Source organism: Carcharhinus amblyrhynchos, chromosome 8 (assembly GCF_965287045.1).
Source record: "Carcharhinus amblyrhynchos chromosome 8, sCarAmb.v2.hapA, whole genome shotgun sequence".
NCBI classification, from domain to species: domain Eukaryota; kingdom Metazoa; phylum Chordata; class Chondrichthyes; order Carcharhiniformes; family Carcharhinidae; genus Carcharhinus; species Carcharhinus amblyrhynchos.
The window spans coordinates 119,228,014-119,247,790 of NC_137331.1; the positions used below are offsets into that span (position 1 = coordinate 119,228,014).

A 19,777-nucleotide genomic window follows, 5' to 3' on the forward strand; every position below is an offset into this window, starting at 1 on the left:
GAAGGAGTGCAACATGCTTTAAATGTCTTAATGCCAGATAAAATTATGTAACTTTTTTTTTAAGAATTGCTACTACATGGCACTATTTGTTTGTTTTTCCAAGTCCATTTCCAGGAAATGGAATTTCTCAGTGGGAAGGCTTGCTCATCTGCACATGTGATCTGGTTGCAAGCCAGCTTGTTTTCTTTTTCCCCCATTTGTTACTTAAAGTGCGACTTCAGCCAGATTCTGACAAACTCCAGTACTACAGTGTTTACATGGCAAGTTCCACTCTGATACTGCTCAGAGTTAGTCAGTTCCTGGGGATTACGGTGTGTTGAGTCCAGAATTAAGGGATTGATTTTTCCCCAAATTTAGCAACCTGCCTGCAATCCTTCCTCTAATGAGACACTAAAATACGATTTGAGGGGAAAATTTATCTGTTACTTCTGGACTCAAGTAGTGCCATTCAGGACAGGAGAAGAAGTCTGTATTTTGCCCAGGCAAATTTTTAAATGTGATGTGAGTAATTAATAAATCAGAAAAACTTCAGTTTTCTCATTCTCAAGTATAAATACCTAAGGAACCACTTAATTCTGTAGAGTGAGATTAGTATTTAACCACCTTCACCCTTTCAAAAAAGACAGAATGGTTTGTCCACTTCCCAAATGTTCTTTGTTTTTCTGAGACAAACTTTCCTGCCCATCCTAAAAAAGTATATTTTGCAAACAAATTAAGCCAGCACAATTTATTGTGTTAATATAGATTTGATGCAAAATTGCACAGTTCCATTTTAGTTTGTTTTTATTTTTCTAATCACCTCACAGCAGCAAATTTAACAATTAATTGACAAGCAGTTTCCAAAGTATATTTTTGTTTCAGTTCCAATTAAGAGCTTCTCCGCACTGATGCAGACTGAACATATTCATATGGTTTTTGCCAAATTTTATTTTAGGAATTTAACTCCATCAATTTATAGAATCCCTACAGTGTAGAAGGGGGCCATTCAGCCCATCGAGTCTGTATCAAATGAGCATCCCACCCAGGCCCGAGCCTCCACCCTATCCCTGTAATCCCATTGTTTACGATGGCCAGTCCACCTAACCTACACATCTTTCAGACTGTGGGAAGAACCAGAGCACCCGGAGGAAACCCACATAGACAAAGAGAGAACGTGCAAACTCAGCACAGGCAGGGAACCAAGGCTGAATCGAACCCAGGTCCGTGGCACTGTGAGGCAGCAGTGCTAACCACTGTACTACTATGCCGCATGCGGTGAAATACAGTTAATTGATACATTTAAAATGCAGCTAGATATGTGCATAAAGCTAAAAGGAAAAGGGGGTTACTTTGATGGGGTAAGCAGAAGAAAGGTGGGAAGGGACAGATGTGGACCGGTGTGGGCCTGTTGGACAAATAGAGTCATAAAGTCATAGAGGTTTACTGCATGGAAACAGGCCCTTTGGCCCAACTTATCCATGCCACCAATTTTTTTAAAATCCCTAAACTAATCCCAATTGCCCGCATTTGGCCCATATCCCTCTACACTCATTGTACCCACATAACTATCTAAATGCTTTTTAAAAGATAAAATTGTACCCGCCTCTACTACTACCTCTGGCAGCTTGTTTCAGATACTCACCATGCTGTGTGAAAAAATTGCCCCTCTGGACAATTTTGTATCTCTCGCTTCTTACCTTAAATCTATGCCCCCTAGTTTTAGACTCCCCTATCTTTGGGAAAAGATATTGACTATCTACCTTGTCTATGCCCCTCGTTATTTTATAGACCTCTATAAGGTCATCCCTCAGCCTCTTACAATCCAGAGAAAAAAGTCCCAGTCTATTCAGCCTCTCCTTATAACTCAATCCATCAAATCCTGGTAGCATCCTAATAAATCTTTTCTGCACTCTTTCTAGTTTAATAATATCCTTTCTATAATAAGGTGACCAGAATTGCACACAGTATTCCAAGTGTGGCCTTACCAATGTCTTGTACAACTTCAACAAGACATCTCAACTTCTGTATTCAATGTTCTGACCGATGAAACCAAGCATGCCGAATGCCTTCTTCACCACTCTGTCCACCTGCGACTCCACTTTCAAGAGGCTATGAACATGTGCTCCTAGATCTCTTTGTTCTGTAACTCTCCCCAATGCCCTACCATTAACTGAGTAAATCCTGCTCTGCTTCAATCTACCAAAATGCATTACCTCACATTTGTCTAAATTAAACTCCACCTGCCATTGGTCTGTTTTAGCATTGCACATTCTGTGAAATTCTCTGTAATGGGCATTCCTCATAATAATAAGCAAATGTGATCAATAAAACAGGAATATTTACAACTGAATAAGTGAAAGTCATTTGTTGGTTCATTCCTGAGGGCAATGCCTTGACCAATCTGATATAAGCTACCTGGTTTAAATTTTCAAACAATCCTTGGCAGTTAACTGCCAGTCACCATTAATTGTTGCATTCTCCATGGCAACACCTCTATCAATCAGAGTCGACTTGCCAATCAATTAGCACTTTCTGCTCATTGTTCTTTCCTTTACATTGTACTCTTGTGACTGTCCTGATGAGTGCAAGATGAAAAGCTTTGACAAATATACTTTTTCAGCAATATTTGCATTTTGTTGCCATCTCTGTAGACCCTGATAACTGCCACTTTTGTGAGACTGTTAATGGAGTTATGCAGCAACTTGTATCAATTCATAGTTCAGCCAGTTTCTCTTTCTCACCACCAGTTATGAAGCTACGGACAATTAAACTTGCTATTCCTTGATGGGAAATTCTGGCCCAATGTCAGTGTCAGCGCTCAAAAAATTTTGGACAGTTTAGATGTAAAATTCAATTTAATCTCAACAATGTGTCTTAGTCCCAACACTAGAACAACATTATCATGAGTTATTTTAATGCATACCACTCCCACTGATTGAATTGGCAGTTACTGTCACAAGGCTCGCCACTGTTGTGGGTTCGGATCCATATTCAATAGCTTTCTTTTGAATAAGTGTGCCAATTATTGTAACACTACAGGCCTGCCATACCAAGTTAAAAATGTAACAGAGCAATTAGAGCACAACAAACAAGCTCAGCTCCTGAGCATAGAATAGGCACTATCAGCAAGGATTCTCTCTTCTACTCATTACGCACAAACGCTTTATAAGTATAGGTTCGTCTGTAATAAGATTACAGACAGCAATAATAAGATTTGGCTTGGCTCTAACATTCTCCACAGTCAAATAAGCTGGTGTGAGTCTCATTTCAAGTTTTCATTTCAAGCAAGGGAAGGTATGGAGAGGAAAGGTGAAAAAAGAAAAATAAATTAGCAAACACACTCTACTAAGTACTGTGTCCTTACAGCTGGCTGCTATTAGCCTGAATCAGTTTTAAACATAAAGGCCCCTGAGGTGCAAACACAATTTTGAACCTACTGCATCACACAACCCACAATGAACTGCTGTTAATTACAGCAGTTTTTTTTATCTTACATCTTTGGAGTCATCACTCAAAATAGGTTGCTGAACCTTGGTTACGTAAGCAAAACAACAGCACATTATCTGTAAAATATAAATGCTTTAGCACTAGATTTAAATATTGCCTTTCAGCATAGCACTACGAAGTTAGGGAGAATCCAAAAGAAGGCACTTAGCAGACAGATTTTAGAAGTTTATACAGCCTTGAAGTACACTACAACTCCCTCCACCACTGACGCTCAGTAGCAGCAGTGTGTACTATCTGCATGATGCACTGAAGCAATTCACCAAAGATCCTTAGACAGCAACTTTCAACTCAATACCACTTCCATCTAGAAGGACAAGGGCAGCAGGTACACGGGAACACCATCATCTGCAAGTTCCTCTCCAAGCACTCACTGTCCTGACTTGGAAATATATTGCCGTTCCTTCACAGTCGCTGGGTCACAAATCTTGGAATTACGTCCCTAATGACATTGTGGGTCAACCCACAGCACATGGACTGCAGCGATTCAAGAAGTCAGCTCACGGTCAAACGGGATGGGCAATAAATGCTAGCCAGCCAGCAACGTCCATTTACCATGAATGAATTTAAAAATATTCTAACCATTCATTGGGAATATGTGTGCATGGGCAGTTAAAAAAGAATGAGTTAAAATGACTCCACAAATTGGAATTCCATAGATGTTTGGGGAGGTGAAGGCCTAGTGGCTATAGTCGCTATAGACTATTAATCCAGAAACTCAGCTAATGTTCTGGGGACACGGCAGATGGTGGAATTTGAATTCAATAAAAAGTATCTTGTATTAAAAATCTACTGATTACCATGAAAGGGGTGATTGTCAGAAAAACCCATCTGGCTCACCAATGTCCTTTAGGGAAGGAAGTCTGCTGTCCTTACCTGGTTTGGCCTGCATATGACTCCCGAGCCACAGCAATATGGTTGACTCTCAATTGCCCTCCCAACGGCAATGGGGGATGGGGAGTAAATGCTGGCCATTCAGCGACGCTCATGTCCCACAAATGAATACATGTACCTTAGCCATGGCTCAGTTGGTAGCACCCTTAATCCTGAATCAGAATCTTCCAGAATGAAGTCCCCCTCCAGGACGTGAGACAAGAACCAAGGATTGACACTCCAGTGCAATGCTGAGGGAGTGCTGCATAGTTGGCAATGCTGCCTTTAGGACGAGACATTAGAACTGAGAACCCTTTTGTTGTCAAATGGTGGCATTTATCCTACATTTTGGATAGGTGCAGGAAGAATAGGGTGGTTGTAGTGTGTGACTTTAATCTTCCTGGAGTGGATTGCAGGGGGCCTAGAGTTGGGGGTACGGAGGGAGATGAGTTTGTAAAATGTGTTTTGGAAGGGTCCCTAGAGCAGTATGTAACTAGCCCGACTGGGGAAGGGGCTATACTGGATTTAGTGTTGGGTAATGAGCCGGGGCAGGTGGTTGAGGTTGAGGTAGGCGAACATGTGGCTAACAGTGACCTCAAGTCCATCTACTTTAGGATAAAAATGGAAAGGGATGAGTGCCGGCCAAACGGGGGGGGGTGCTGAACTGGGGGAAAGCGCACTATAGCCATATTAGGAGGGAGCTGAAGGGCACTGATTGGGAGGGACTGTTAGCTGGCAAGTCCACGGTTGGCAAGTGGGAGGCTTTTAAGGGCAAACTGAAAATGTTGCAGGAAAGGCATGTTCCGGTTAAGCGGAAGGATGGGAAAGGTAAGATTAGAGAGCCGTGGATTACAGGGGGTATCGAAGACTTAGTAAGGAAGAAGAGGGAGGCGTATGTTAGGTCGAAACAACTGGGTACGGAGAGTGCGCTGGAGGAATATAGAGAGAGTAGGAGGGAGCTAAAAAGGGGAGTTAGAAGGGCGAAGAGAGGGCATGAAATGGCTTTGGCTGATAGGATTAAGGAAAATCCAAAGGCATTTTATTCCTATATTAGGAGCAAGAGAGTAGTTAGAGGGAAAATTGGTCCTCTTAGGGACAAAAGTGGGGAGTTATGTATTGAGTCGGAGGGAATGGGGGAGATCCTGAATGAATACTTTGCGTCGGTATTCACGAAGGAGAGGGGTTCGGTGTCGTGCAGTGTCTTGGAGGGAGCTGTGGATCAGTGGCAGGAAATATCTATTACAAGGGAGGAAGTGCTAGGGCTTTTAGGTAGCATAAGGACGGATAAAGCTCCGGGGCCTGATGGTATTTATCCCAGGCTGCTTAGGGAGGTGAAAGATGAAATTGCTGGGCCTCTGGCGCAAATCTTTGTCTCTTCTTTGGACACAGGTGAGGTCCCAGAAGACTGGAGGGTAGCAAATGTGGTACCGCTGTTTAAAAAAGGTAGTAGGGATAACCCTGGAAATTATAGACTGGTGAGTTTGACATCGGTGGTAGGGAAATTAATGGAAAAAATACTTAGGGGTAGGACGTATGAGCATTTGGAGCGTTGCGATCTGATTAGGGATACGCAACATGGCTTTGTTAGAGGGAGGTCTTGCCTTACGAATCTGGTAGAATTCTTTGAGGAGGTGACAAAAACGGTTGACGATGGGAGAGCCGTTGATGTCATCTATATGGATTTCAGTAAGGCATTTGACAAAGTCCCTCATGGTAGGCTGGTAGAAAAGGTTAAGGCGCATGGGATACAAGGACAGGTAGCTAGGTGGATTGAGAACTGGCTGGGCAATAGGAGACAGAGGGTAGTTGTTGAGGGGACCTTTTCGTGCTGGAGGCCAGTGACCAGTGGTGTGCCGCAGGGCTCAGTACTGGGACCTCTCCTCTTTGTAGTATACATAAATGACTTGGAAGAGAGCGTACGTGGTGTGATCAGCAAGTTTGCGGATGACACCAAGATGGCAGGGTTGGCGGATACTGAGGTGGAATGTCAGGTGATACAGCAAGATATAGATAGGTTGGTACATTGGGCAGATAGGTGGCAGATGGAATTTAATCCTGACAAATGCGAGGTGATGCATTTTGGAAGGAATAATGCAGAGCGGAGCTACATGATAAAAGGTAGACCGATTAGGAGTATAGAAATACAGAGGGACCTGGGAGTGCAGGTTCACAAGTCTATGAAGGTTGCGACACAAGTGGAGAAGGTTGTGAGGAAAGCTTATGGAATGCTGGCCTTTATAGGAAGGGGTATAGAGTATAGGAGCTGCCGTCTAATGCTTCAGTTGTACAGAACGTTGGTTAGACCGCATTTGGAGTACTGCGTCCAGTTCTGGTCGCCTTACTACCGGAAGGACGTGGAGACTCTGGAGAGGGTGCAGAGGAGGTTTACCAGGATGTTGCCTGGCATGGAAGGACTGAGTTACGAGGAAAGGTTGGAGAAACTGGGACTTTTCTCCTTGGAAAGACGGAGATTGAGGGGAGACATGATAGAGGTATATAAGATACTGAAGGGAATAGATAGAGTCAATAGTGAGAGGCTGCTCCCTAGACTGGGTACAATTACGAGAGGTCATGATCTAAGGGTGAGGGGGGAGAAGTATAATTTGGATGTGAGAGGAAGGTTCTTCACGCAGAGGGTCGTGGGGGTATGGAACGCGCTACCGAGTAGGGTGGTGGAGGCAGGAACGTTGGACTTGTTTAAGGTTTACTTAGATAGACACACGAGCGAAACAAGGATGGAGGGTTATAGTAGGGGGTATGAAATAGGGTCAGAGCCTCGGGAGACACCGGAAATGCAGACTTATGTGTTAACGTTTTTGTCTTTTTATTCCGCAGGTGGAGGTCCACCTTATTGTCAAACAAGGGGCATGCACACGGTGGGTCGTGCGAGGGCTGCTCTTGGAGGTTCCGGGAGTGGCCTAGTACTTCGTGTCGGTGCGTGTGCTTGATCCTGGACCGGTAGACGGGTGCCGCAACAGCTCAGTGACTAGCACTGCTAGCTGTGCAGATACATGGATTTGGGCCTGTGTCTGTGGGAGTTTGCGCATTCTCCCTGTGGTTGCGTGGGTTTCCTCCGGGTGCTCCGGTTTCCTCCCACACCCCAAAGATGTGCTCTTAGGCTGATTGGTATACCAAATTGACACTAGTCTCCCCTGAATCTGGCTAAGTTAGGGGTTCCACTCGCAGACACGCAGGGCAGGGTAGGTGTAGGAGGATGCGGCAGCGCGGGCTCGTTGGGCCGAAGGGCCTGTTTCCCGTGCTGGGTTGTTCTTTGTTCTTTGCTAATTAACATCACTCTCATGTTGCTGGTTGGGGGAGTTTACTAAGAAAAAATTGGCTGCCATATTTCGTACAACAATGACCACACTTAAAAAGCACTTTACCGACTTTGGGAGGTCAGCTGGTCAATATAAAACTATCTAAATGCAAGTCTTTCATTCTTTTATCTTCAGTTACAGAGAAACATGCAGTCACCTTCATGAAAAATAAATCAAGGCAATCGAAAGCGTGAACCACAAAACAGCTGAATCTATCAGAGTGGTCCCGCAGACAGGCACTTCTTCCCTGCTCTTGTCTTTGGTGAGAAATTCTATATTTAATAATAAATATAGAATTTATATTCTATATATAAACGTGACATTTTGTGCTTAAATAGTCTGAAGCCACAAAAGTCTCACCAATTTACAATTTAAACATCGGGGTTTTTTTCCGCCCTACAGAACGACACTGAATGAGAAAGAAAGAATTAGCTAATCTTCAAATTACTTATTCATTTTCAGGAAATCCCTAAGCAATTCTGACAACAGACTTAAACAAACAGAACTAACATGTATGTACGTGTTTTCCAAGCTAAAACATTAAGTACCTTATTGAAAAAAAAATTGAAGCAAAAGCACCTGTTTCTTACGACAGCACATGTATAAAGCCATGAAAATCACAACTGCATTTATTTTTGTGGAATCCATTGCCAGCTTGCTTCACAATCCAACGAACAAGAACTCAATCTTATGACTGAGTTGAGATTAGGAACTCACAACTGAATTTTTTCACATTTGTGAAAGGAAAGAAGGAAGGGGGGAAAGGGAGCAAAGGCAGCTAGGGAAGAGGGCGGCCAAGGCAAGGAGGTGGGGGGGGGGGGGGGGGGGGGGGGGCAGGGAAGAGGGCGGCCAAGGGAAGTGGGCGGGGCCTAGGGAATAGCAGGGGGAGGGGGGGGGTGGCCAAGGGAAAGTGGGGGGGCCAAGGGAAGGGGACAATGGAGTGTGGAAAGTAATGGCATTGACTAATCAATGGAATTGTAAGAATTGATAGATATATGTAGTTTTGCTTGATCACCCTTTGGGTATACATTTTCTGCAAATTCAGGAATTAAACAAATAGGAGGCAACTTGGATTGTTGAGCAGCAGGCTGCGTGGGCCAAAGGGTATTTTCTGATTCCATGCTTTCTTGTGGATTAGGAGTATTTAATTATTTGTTGCCATCATCAAGTTAACAGATTTCATTCATTAGGCATAAATTCTTTGCCACAAAAGTTACTTCAGTGAGAAATTAAACCCTGAAATGACAGCATCATTCTGAACAGTGGGAGTAAACAAATGAATGTGCGGAAGATGCCAAGTAAGGACTAATGACTTCTAAGTTTGCGGTGAAACTTAATTCACCATTCAGATGAAAAAGGAAATCACAGATTTTATTAGCTGAATATTAATTTTGTACTCTATATGTCACTTGCTCAGAAACTAAACACTTAACTAAACAGCAGACGTACACAAAAACCTTTGAAGTACTTCAGGCGTTAAAATCAACCTGTAAATGAAACTGCACTCTCCCTGCAACGCAGGTTTCTCCAGCTGAGTGTCATAATTACAATAATTTCTTAAGCCCTTGTGCCAAATTCAATTACAACAGGAAATACTTCAGACTTTTACATCTGTTCCACAATACAGTAATTGTTAACTATGGGGGTTTGTTTTTTTCCAGAAAAGCAATCATTCTGTTTATACTAGGTTGTACTCAGGTTACTACAAATTATACAACTGCTTCCATAATGACAAAAAACACTGCCTCCTTATAATTAACTGATATTAGGAACACACTATATTTTCTGACTGTTAAGGGAGCAAAATTTATTCACTTTATTGGCTATTTCACTAATACTTCAATATCTGATTTTGGACAGTAATATGTAGCTTGCAGTGCTTTTGAATTTCAATTTTAAGTTACACGCAAAGCCCACTATGGTGATAGCCCCTCATGAACTTTGTATACATTTGTCATGGGTGAGCAATGCCTGAGGACAACACTCTTGCCTCTGGAGGTTGTGAGCTCAAGTCCCATTCGAGAGACCTGTGACATAATCCAGATTGATGTTTCAGTGCAGTGCAGAGAGAGTGCTGTACCATCCATCAGATGCCATGTTAAACCCATGCTCCAAGATGGACATAAAATATTCCATGGCACTATTTGAAGACTATTTCTCCCTGTGTCCTGGCAATTAATATTACCACAACAAACATCACAAAGAACAGATTATTCCCCTGCTGTTTGTGAAACAAATCCGTGCACAAATTGGCTGCTACATTTCACAACTACTTTGGATTGCTTCAAAAATACTTCACTGGCTTTAAAACGCTTTGGGACATCTCAAGGTCATGAAAGGTAGAACATAGAACATTACAGGCTCTTCGGCCCTCGATGTTGTGCCGAGCTATGCCCCGGAGCTGTGAGGTAGCAGTGCTACCGTGCTGCCCTGATGCATCATTTATCTTTATCCAGAAAAATTCATGGTCTTCCCATCCTCACTGTTGTATTGTACAGCAAGATTACATATTCTCCTCATTCTTCATCATGAGTGTGGGTGCAGGTTTTGGTATCCTATGGCAACTCCAACAATTGATGGAACTACATTTTCCAGACGATATATCATCTTGCAGGTGAAAGAATCACACATCGTCCACCAAGCGACAACCAGTCTTGAGAATGATGGTGTCAATTTATAATCTACACGTTAGTTGCAAGAAGATCAAGGCAGTAATGCCTACATGGCAACGCGGTCCTCCCTTCAAAAACAGACAACAGGACTTTGGCCACCTCCCCTACCAAGGAAGGGAGGGCAACTTAGAGATTGACGTCCACACAAGACTCAACAAAGCAGAATGGTTTTTCCACATGATTGAGCAAACAGTGCCTCCACGACCTGAGTTTTCCGGCCGTTCACACCGACGGGATTCTCCAGTCCAAACAGCAGTGCACCTCTGGTATTTCCCGTCAGCTTGAGGCAATGTCAATGGGAATTTCTACTGACAGCGGTGGGATCAGACAATCCAGCCATTAGCAAACAACACGGGAATTGCTTGATAGGGCAGACGCAACACGGTTTCATTAAAGGGAAGTTGTGTCTGACAAATTTACTGGAGTTCTATGAGGATGTGTCTAGGGCAGTGGATAGAGGAGAGCCGGTGGATGTGGTCTTTCTGGATTTTCAGAAGGCGTTTGACAAGGTACCTCACAAGAGGTTATTGCAGAAGGTCAGGGGACATGGAGTTGGGGGTAGGGTGTTAGCGTGGATAGAGGATTGGTTGTCAAATAGGAGGCAGAGAGTGGGGGTCAATGGGTGCTATTCGGATTGGCGGTTGGTGACTAGTGGGGTGCCCCAGGGGTCGGTGCTGGGGCCTCAGCTATTTACCATTTATATAGATGATCTGGAGGAGGGAACCGAGTGTAGGGTGTCGAAATTTGCTGATGACACCAAGATTGGGGGAAAGGCAAATTGTGCGGAGGGTGTGGAGAGTCTGCAGAAGGATCTAGATAGGCTGGGCGAATGGGCCAGGAAATGGCAAATGGAATTTAATGTTGGCAAGTGTGAGGTGGTCCACTTTGGTAGGAAGAATGGTAGGAAGGACTATTACTTACGGGGCGAAAAACTGCAGCAGGCGACGATGCAGAGGGACCTCGGGGTCCTTGTGCATGAGTCGCAAAAACCCAGCTTGCAGGTGCAGCAGGTGGTCAGGAAGGCGAATGGGATGCTGGCCTTCATAGCGAGGGGGATTGAATATAAAAGTAGGGAGGTCTTGCTGCAGCTGTATAGGGCATTGGTGAGGCCGCAGCTGGAGTACTGTGTGCAGTTTTGGGCGCCGCACCTGCGCAAGGATATTTTGGCCTTGGAGGGAGTGCAGAGGAGGTTTACTAGGTTGATACCGGAGTTGAGGGGGTTGAGCTATGAGGAGAGGCTGAATAAACTAGGCTTGTACTCAGTTTAGAAGAATGAGGGGAGATCTCATTGAGACGTATAAGATGATGAATGGGATGGATAGGATAGAGGTGGAGAGACTCTTCCCGCTCAAAAAAGATAGTAGGACTAGGGGGCACAGCCTCAAGATAAAGGGGAGGCGGTTTAGAACGGAGTTGAGGAGGAACTTCTTCACTCAAAGGGTGGTGAATCTCTGGAATTCTCTGCCCGTTGAAGTGGTGGAGGCTGCCTCGCTAAATATTTTTAAGAAGCAGGTTGATGGGTTCTTGATAAGAGAGGGGATTAAGGGTTATGGGGAGAGGGCGGGAAAGTGGAGCTGAGCCACGACAGATCAGCCATGATCTTATTGAATGGCGGGGCAGGCTCGAAGGGCTAGATGGCCTACTCCTGCTCCTATTTCTTATGTTCTTATGTTCTTATGAAATATGTGGCTGGGAGGCCAGAGAATCTCACCCTATTTGTCCATGTAGCATCTCTAACAATGAGACATGGAAGAGAACAGCAAAGGTTTTACACAAGTCAGACATCTTTCATCAGTGTTGATTATGCAAGATCCTGGACATCACACAGGGGGACGGCACGGTGGCACAGTGGTTAGCACTGCTGCCTCACAGCACCAGGGATTCGGGTTCAGTCATACTTGGGTCATTATCTATGTGGAGTTTGCACATTCTCCCCATGTCTATCTGGATTCCCACTGGGTGCTCCAGTTTCTTCCCTTAGTCCAAAGATGTGCGGGTTAGGTGTATTGGCCATGCTAAATTCTCCTTCAGTGTACCCAAACAGGCACCGGAGTGTGGCAACTAGGGGACTTTGACAATAACTTCATTGCAGTGTTGATGCAAGTTTACTTGTGACACTAGTAAATAAATAAATCCAGCTTTTTTAATTCCCTCCTAATAGAATCTTAGTTAGGCCGAACTTGGAATATAGTGTTCAGTTCTGGTCGCCACACTGCCAGAAGGATGTGGAGGCTTTGGAAAGGGTACAGAAAAGATTTACCAGGATCTTGCCTCGCATGGAAGGTATTAGCTACAAGGAGAGGTTGGAACGACGGAAGTTGAGGTGCAACCTGATAGGAGTCTACAAGATTATGAGAGGCATGGACAGAGTGGATAGTCAGAAGCTTTTTCCCAGGGTGGAAGAGTCAATTACTAGGGGGCACAGGTTTATGGTGTGAGGGGCAATGTTTAAAGGAGATATACGAGGCAGATTTTTTTACACAGAGAGTAGTGGGTACCTGTAACTCGTTGCCAGGGGAGGTAGTGGAAGTGGATATGGTAGTGACTTCTAAGGGGCGTCTTGACAATGCATGAATAGGATGGGAATAGAAGGATATGGTCCTTGGAAGGGTAGGAGGTTTTAGTTAAGTCAGACAGCATGGTCAGTTCAGGCTTGGAGGGCCAAAGGGCCTGTTCCTGCGCTGTAATTATCTTTGTTCTTTGTTTACTGATTACAACAATTGCGTTCTGATTCCTCCAGCTGACAGAAACATCTGATCAGCTGATGGGATTTTGCAGTGAGGAAAGAAATGAATCATAACCACTCGTGCTGGTTTCTTAGCAGATGTACACTGGTGTCACATGCTATTTGAATCTGAACCCTCTCACCCCATTCTTTGTGCTTACTGTAAATGCCAATGTCCATAAGAAGGTCTACACTTTCAAAGGAGGAATTTTCCCACTCCGCCTGCCACAGGAATTATAGTGGGCAGGGGCAGACCATGCAAAGGTCTATTGACCCTCGGGCAGGATTTTCCAGTCTTGGCTGGAAAATCCCACCCAGGAGCTTTAAATTTGTGGGAGGGTTTGAGGACATGATTACTGAACAGTCATTTCCACAGGCCTGTAACATCACTAACAAATGGGCAGAACAGAAAAGTATTTTTCACAATAAGGGTTATTAGAATATAAGTGGTATTACCAAAAGTATTCACTGAATCACAGCATTAAAGAGATAATTAGTTAATTAGTTCAATGAAGTATCAAAGGTTTCATCGAAAGAGAGGGAAACTGGATTAGAAGACAAAGCTCGAACGCACACCTAAAACATACAAATATACTACATAGGAGCAGAAGGAGGCCATTCAGCCCCTCAAGCCTGCTCTGCCATTAAATACGATCATGGCTGGTCTAGCCAACGCAATAGGTCAAAAGATCCTCTGTCTGATGCTTAAGTTATGTCGCTAAGTGAAAATAAAATATGTTTCCAAATTATGGGTATAGAATGGTTATAATACAGAAGCAGGCCATTCAGTCTCACTCTACAGAAATGCAGAGACAAGACAAACAATTAATTCCTAACAGAGCTATTGTTTCAATAAAACCAAATCTACTGAGAGTAAATTCAACATTTCTAAAGACACAAAATAATAATGTGGCCCAATGAACTTCAACGATGTTCGCCTCTTTCTTCCTTCCCCCTCTCCCACGAGGCTAAAAAAAGTGAAAATGTCTCACATTGAAAATCAAATCGGAAAGAATACATCTAAATAAACCATTTTATACGTGTGGAGAAAGTATTTTACAGATTAGCCACGGTAGGAGATTAAACACCTCAGCCATATCAACAAAAACTAATAATGTGCCTTCACATGCCGAGTACTGACTGATAGAAGCCAGTGAGAGAAACAGCACAAACTAGCCATGAAATGTCTGTACATGCCACATAAACATACAATAAATCATTCATATGAGAAATGGAAATTTTGACAGAACTGGTGAAGAGAGAAATGTTGGAAATTCCATCTAAAATTCAGTGGATTTATAATTATAAATGTGAAGATAGCATGGGAGAAGCTGTAGAAGTACCAATGTTATTTGCCCATTTTATTGCTCCACAGCTCAGAACAGAGAACATTGATAAATATCACAAAAAGCAGAGTACCCAGCACTGACCCCTGTGGTACACCAATGGTAACCGGCTTCCAGTCTGAAAATTTTCCCTCCACAACCACCCTCTGTCTTCTATGAGACAGCCAGTTACTTATCCAATCAGCCAAATTTCCTTCTATCCCACACATCCTTATCTTCTTCATCAGCCTACCATGGGGAACCTTATTAAACACCTTACTAAAATCTATGTATACGACATCAACTGCTTTACCTTCATCCACACACTTAGTTACCTCCTCAAAAAATTCAATCAAATTTGTGGGGCAGGACTTACCCCTCATGAAACCGTGCTGACTATCCTGGATTAAACTGCATCTTTCTAAGTCGTCATAAATCCTATCTCTCAGGGCCCTTTCCATTAACTTACTGATCACTGAAGTAAGACTAACTGGCCTATAATTACCAGGATCATTCCTATTTCCTTTTTTGAAGAGAGGAACAACATTCGCCACTCTCCAGTCCTCTGGCACTATCCCCGTGGACAGTGAGGATCCAAAGATCAAAGTTAAAGGCTCCGCAATCTCATTCCTTGCCTCCCAAAGTATCCTAGGATGTATCCCATCTGGCCTAGGGGACTTTTCCACCCTCAGGTTTTTCAAAAATGCTAATACATTCAAAATTGCTAATATAATAGCTAATTATACTATTAACATTGTATGCTCATTTGTGGAGAGTGGCAACACCTTGGACAATGCCTTAAATATCTATCTGGGCTTATAGGTTGACCATCATGATTTAATATTGTCATGAATTAAGGTTAGGGGGCTGTTGCGTTTTGACTTCGACCATCAAATGATGCTTTCCTGAATCACTTTCAATTACATTTTTGTCGAGTGTCAATTCATTGACCATCTATAATTTAGTCTTTTATGATCACGTTCTACTGTTATACTTTATTTTCTTCAATAAAGCTGATCAATATTAGTTCAAAATTCCATGCATATTTTCTCATGACCTGGATCAACATTTGTCATGCGCACTGTCAAGTACCTCGTTTTCCAGCTAATCACATCACACGTGAAGTACAAAGTAAAACAAGAAGAACCTACCTGTTGCAGTTTTGGTTTTCACAGGGCTGCTGGCATATTCAGAAGCCTGATTTGACTGCTGCATTGCCAAAGGCGTACTGCCAACAGATAACTCATCCTCCTTTTTCCTTGTTGTTGGTAAGACTAATTGGATCGCTCCTGAAGGTTGCTGCAAAGGGGAAAGGAAAAACGCTGTGTCAGGCCAGATCAATCCCTGCTCAAGTATCGCATAGTTATAAAGACAGAGATACCCTCTGCTCCAATGTGCCTTCGCCCTCAAGAAGCATCAGCTAAAAAGACATCATATATTTTCCATCTCAGCCACCTTATGAGTTCCTGGTTAACATGACATAATTTAACGCAATTATTGGGTTGTTTAAGGTTGCAGGTCCTTTTTCAGAACTGAACTGACAACGCCCAAACCTTTTTTCAAAAAAGATCCTTACAGCTAACAGTCAGAGCGTTTTTGCCTCTCCTTAAACCTCACCTCCTCTATACTTCTCTCTCCGTCTCTCAGAAATTTCTCAAATGTCTACCACTGACTTTGGTCATTGTTTTAAAATCTTTGTTTAGTGTTAGGTCTCAACCTTTGTGTGACATGTCTCCAGTGAAACACTGAGTGTAACTACACCACATGGGCAGCATGGTGGTACAGGGATTAGCACTGCTGCTTCACAGCACCAGGGAACTGGGTTCAATTCCTGGCTTGGGGCGCTGTCTGTGTGGAGTTTGCACATTCTCCCCATGTTTGCGTGGGTTTCCTCCCACAATCCAAAGATGTGTAGGTTAGATGGATTGGCTATGGTAAATAATGCATTAGTGTCAGGGGGAACTAGCTAAGGTAAATGCATGATGTACGGGACTGTGGTCGGTGCAGCCTCAATGGCCTCCTTCTGCACTGTAGGATCCTATGACTGCAGCAGTTCAAGACTGAGATCAAAAATGAGGAGGTATTGGGGTTCTTGAGAAACATTAAGTTGGACAAGTCCCCAGGGCCTGATGGGATATACCCCAGAATACTTAAAGAAGCACAGGAGGAAATTGCTGGGGCCTTGAGAGAAATATCTGTATCCTCACTGGATATAGGGGAGATCCCAGAGAACTGAAGAATAGCCAATGTTGTTCCTTTGTTTAAGAAGGGTGGCAAGAATAATTTCATTATTCTTACTAATTAAGGTAATTACAGGCGGTGAGCCAGATTTCAATGATAGGGAAATTACTGGAGATGATTGTTTGAGATAGGATTTACTCTCACTTGGAAATAAGTGGACGTATTAGCGAAAGGCAACATGGTCTTGTGAAGGGAGTCATGCCTCACTAACTTGACCGAGTTTTTGCAGAAGTGACGAAGATGATTGATAGGAATAGGGCAGTGGATGTTGTCTGCATGAACTTCAATAAGGCAAGGGCCTTCATGGCGGACTAACACAGAAAGTGAAGTCACTTGGGCTCAGAGGTGAGCTGGCAAGGTAGATACAGAATTGGCTCGATCATAGAAGACAGCGGGTAGCAGTGGAAGGGTGTTTTTCTGAATGGAGGGCTGTGACAAGTGGTTTTCCTCAGGGATCAGTGCTAGAACTTTTGCCGTTTGTAATAGATATAAATGATTTGGAGCAAAATGTAACTGGTTTGATTTGTAAGTTTGCGGGACGACACAAAGGCTGATGGATTTGCGGATAGCAACGAGGACCATCAGAGGATACAGCAGGACACAGATCGGTTGGAGACTTGGGCGGAGAGATGGCAGATGGAGTTTAATCCAGACAAATGTGAGGTAATGCATTTTGGAAGGTCTAATATAGGAAATATATAGTAAATGGCTGAACCCGTAAGAGTATTGATAGGCAAAGGGATCTGAGTGTACAGGTACACAGGTCACTGCAAGTGGCAATGCAGGCGGCTGGGGCATCGAGTTTAAAAATTGGAAAGTCATGTTGCAGCTTTATAGAACCTTAGTTAGACTACACTTGGAATATAATGTTTAATTCTGGTCGCCACCCTACCTGAACGAGCAGACACAGAAAAGATTTACCAGGATGCTGCCTGGTATGGAGGGCATTAGCTATGAGGAGAGGTTGGAGAAACTTGGTTTGTTCTCACTGGAATGACGGAGGCTGAGGAGCAACCTGATAGAAGACTACAAGATTATGAGGGGCATGGACTGAGTGGATCGTCAGAAGCTTTTTCCCAGGGCGGAAGAGTCAATTACTAAAGGGGCACAGGTTTAAGGTGCGAGGGACAAGGTTTAAAGGGGATGTACGAGACAAGTTTTTTTTTTACACTGAGGGTGGTGGATGCCTGGAACTCACTGCCAGAGGAGGTGGTGGAAGCAGACATGATGGTGAGTTTTAAGACGTGTCTTGACAAATACGTGAATAGGATGGGAATAGAGGGATATCGTCCCCGGAAGGGTAGGTGGTTTTAGTTCAGTCGGATAGCACGGTCGGTGCAGGCTTGGAGGGCCAAAAGGCCTGTTCCTGTGCTGTAATTTTCTTTGTTCTAAGATAGCATCTCACCACCACCTTTTCAAGAGCAATCAGGTATGGGCAATAAATGCTGGCCCAGCCAGGGGTCCTACATCCCTTGAATGAATTTAAAAAAAGATTCAATGTAAATGGCCTTGTGTCTATGCCCTCTTAATTATTTCTGGACAAGGTTTTTTTTTCAAACAAAGAAGTGCATTTATTTGTTTTGCTCACTTTTTAAAATTATTTAATGGATTGTGGCCGCTGTTGGCAAGAACAGCATTTGTTGCCCATCCCTAATTGCCCTTCAACTGACCAGCTTCCGAAGCCATTTCAGAGGGTAGTTAAGAAGCAACCAAGTTGCTGTGGTTCTGAAGTCACATGTAGATCAGACGAGGTAAGGACAGCAGATTTCCTTCCCTAAGGGGACATTAGTCAACTAGATGGATTTTCTCAACAATCACTAATGGTTTCATGGTCACCATGAGCTTCATATTCCACATTTATTTTACTGCAATTAAATTCTACCAGCTGCATGGTGGGGTTTGAACCTGTGTCCCCACAGCATTTGTGTGGGCTTCTGTATTACTAATCCAGTGACATTGTCACTACTCCACTGTCTCCCCCAAATAACTCATGAAGAACTTCAAGGATAACGGTTTCAGAATCAATTTTGTTTGAAATTATGACACAAGATTAGCTAGGCACATGTTTTAGAAAGAAATACTTGCATTTAACACTTTAACAAAAAAAACCCCTCAAAATGCTTCACATAATGAACTGGACAAAACTATTCTGTGACAATAATGACCCACTAACTGCAATGAAATTATTGGCAGATTTTCTTACAGTATTGCTTGGGCAGCAGTTGACAGCCCAGCTAAGATTCTCACTGCTCATTTCAAACAGTAAGAAGTCTCACAACACCAGGTTAAAGTCCAACAGGTTTTTTTGAAATCACAAGCTTTTGGAGTGCTGCTCCTTTGTCAGGTGGCATTTCAAATAGCACAGTTGGATCTTAACACCCACATGAACAGACAGACAGGGCTGCTGTTCAACATCTCAGCTATATGGGTGGTAGTCCTACAAAGCAACATTCCCTGAGTACCAGTCACTATTAAGTGATCAAATTGCGGAACACAACTGATCATTTATTATGATTGCTTCAATCGAAGACAAGTTAACACCCATTTGGGCAAGCATGGAACTTACTACTTAGACCATAAGACATATGAGCAGAATTAGGCCACTCGGCCCATCAAGTCTGCTTTGCCATTCAATCATGGCTGATATTTTTCTTATCCTCATTCTCCTGCCTTTACAAGACCTTAAGACATAGGAGCAGACCTTAAGACATACGAGCAAGCTTAGCTTAGTGTACAATTCAATCCTTAGAAACACTGTTAGAATGAGGAAAATCTTTTGTGATGTGCGGCAAATCAACTCTTTGACAATAGTTGCTGTAGTAATAAAGAAAATACTTTGTGTACTATTTTCCCCTCAAACAGATCAAGCAGCATATATAGCAGCATTAGTTTTGATATTGGATTTTTTAAACAGTACAGCAACAGCTGACTATTATTACCATTATTAAGCACAGCGTACTTGAGTAAAGTAATTAAAAAACTTGGAAAACATCTGAGCAGTCTGAGTGAGCAGAGTGAATTACGTAGAAGGGCATTATCATCATCCCACTGGTCTTTATTTGTTTCAGACTGCATTGAAGAAAATACATTTCCACTCTAGCCTGACAGCCAAAATCATTTGCAGACAGAGTGGCACAGTGC

At 43.2% G+C, this 19,777-nt stretch overlaps 1 protein-coding gene across 9 annotated transcripts in view; it reads right to left on the bottom strand.

The window, feature by feature from the left end:
* The window catches only part of vps13b (vacuolar protein sorting 13 homolog B), a 942,410-nt gene that overhangs the window by 435,924 nt on the left and 486,709 nt on the right, over positions 1-19,777 (bottom strand). For all 9 annotated transcript variants that reach the window (XM_080194714.1, XM_080194711.1, XM_080194717.1 and 6 more), the window contains exon 21: positions 15,547-15,694. In XM_080194714.1, the coding sequence (XP_080050840.1) occupies positions 15,547-15,694 (148 nt within the window). The remainder of the gene's footprint in view (positions 1-15,546; positions 15,695-19,777) is intronic.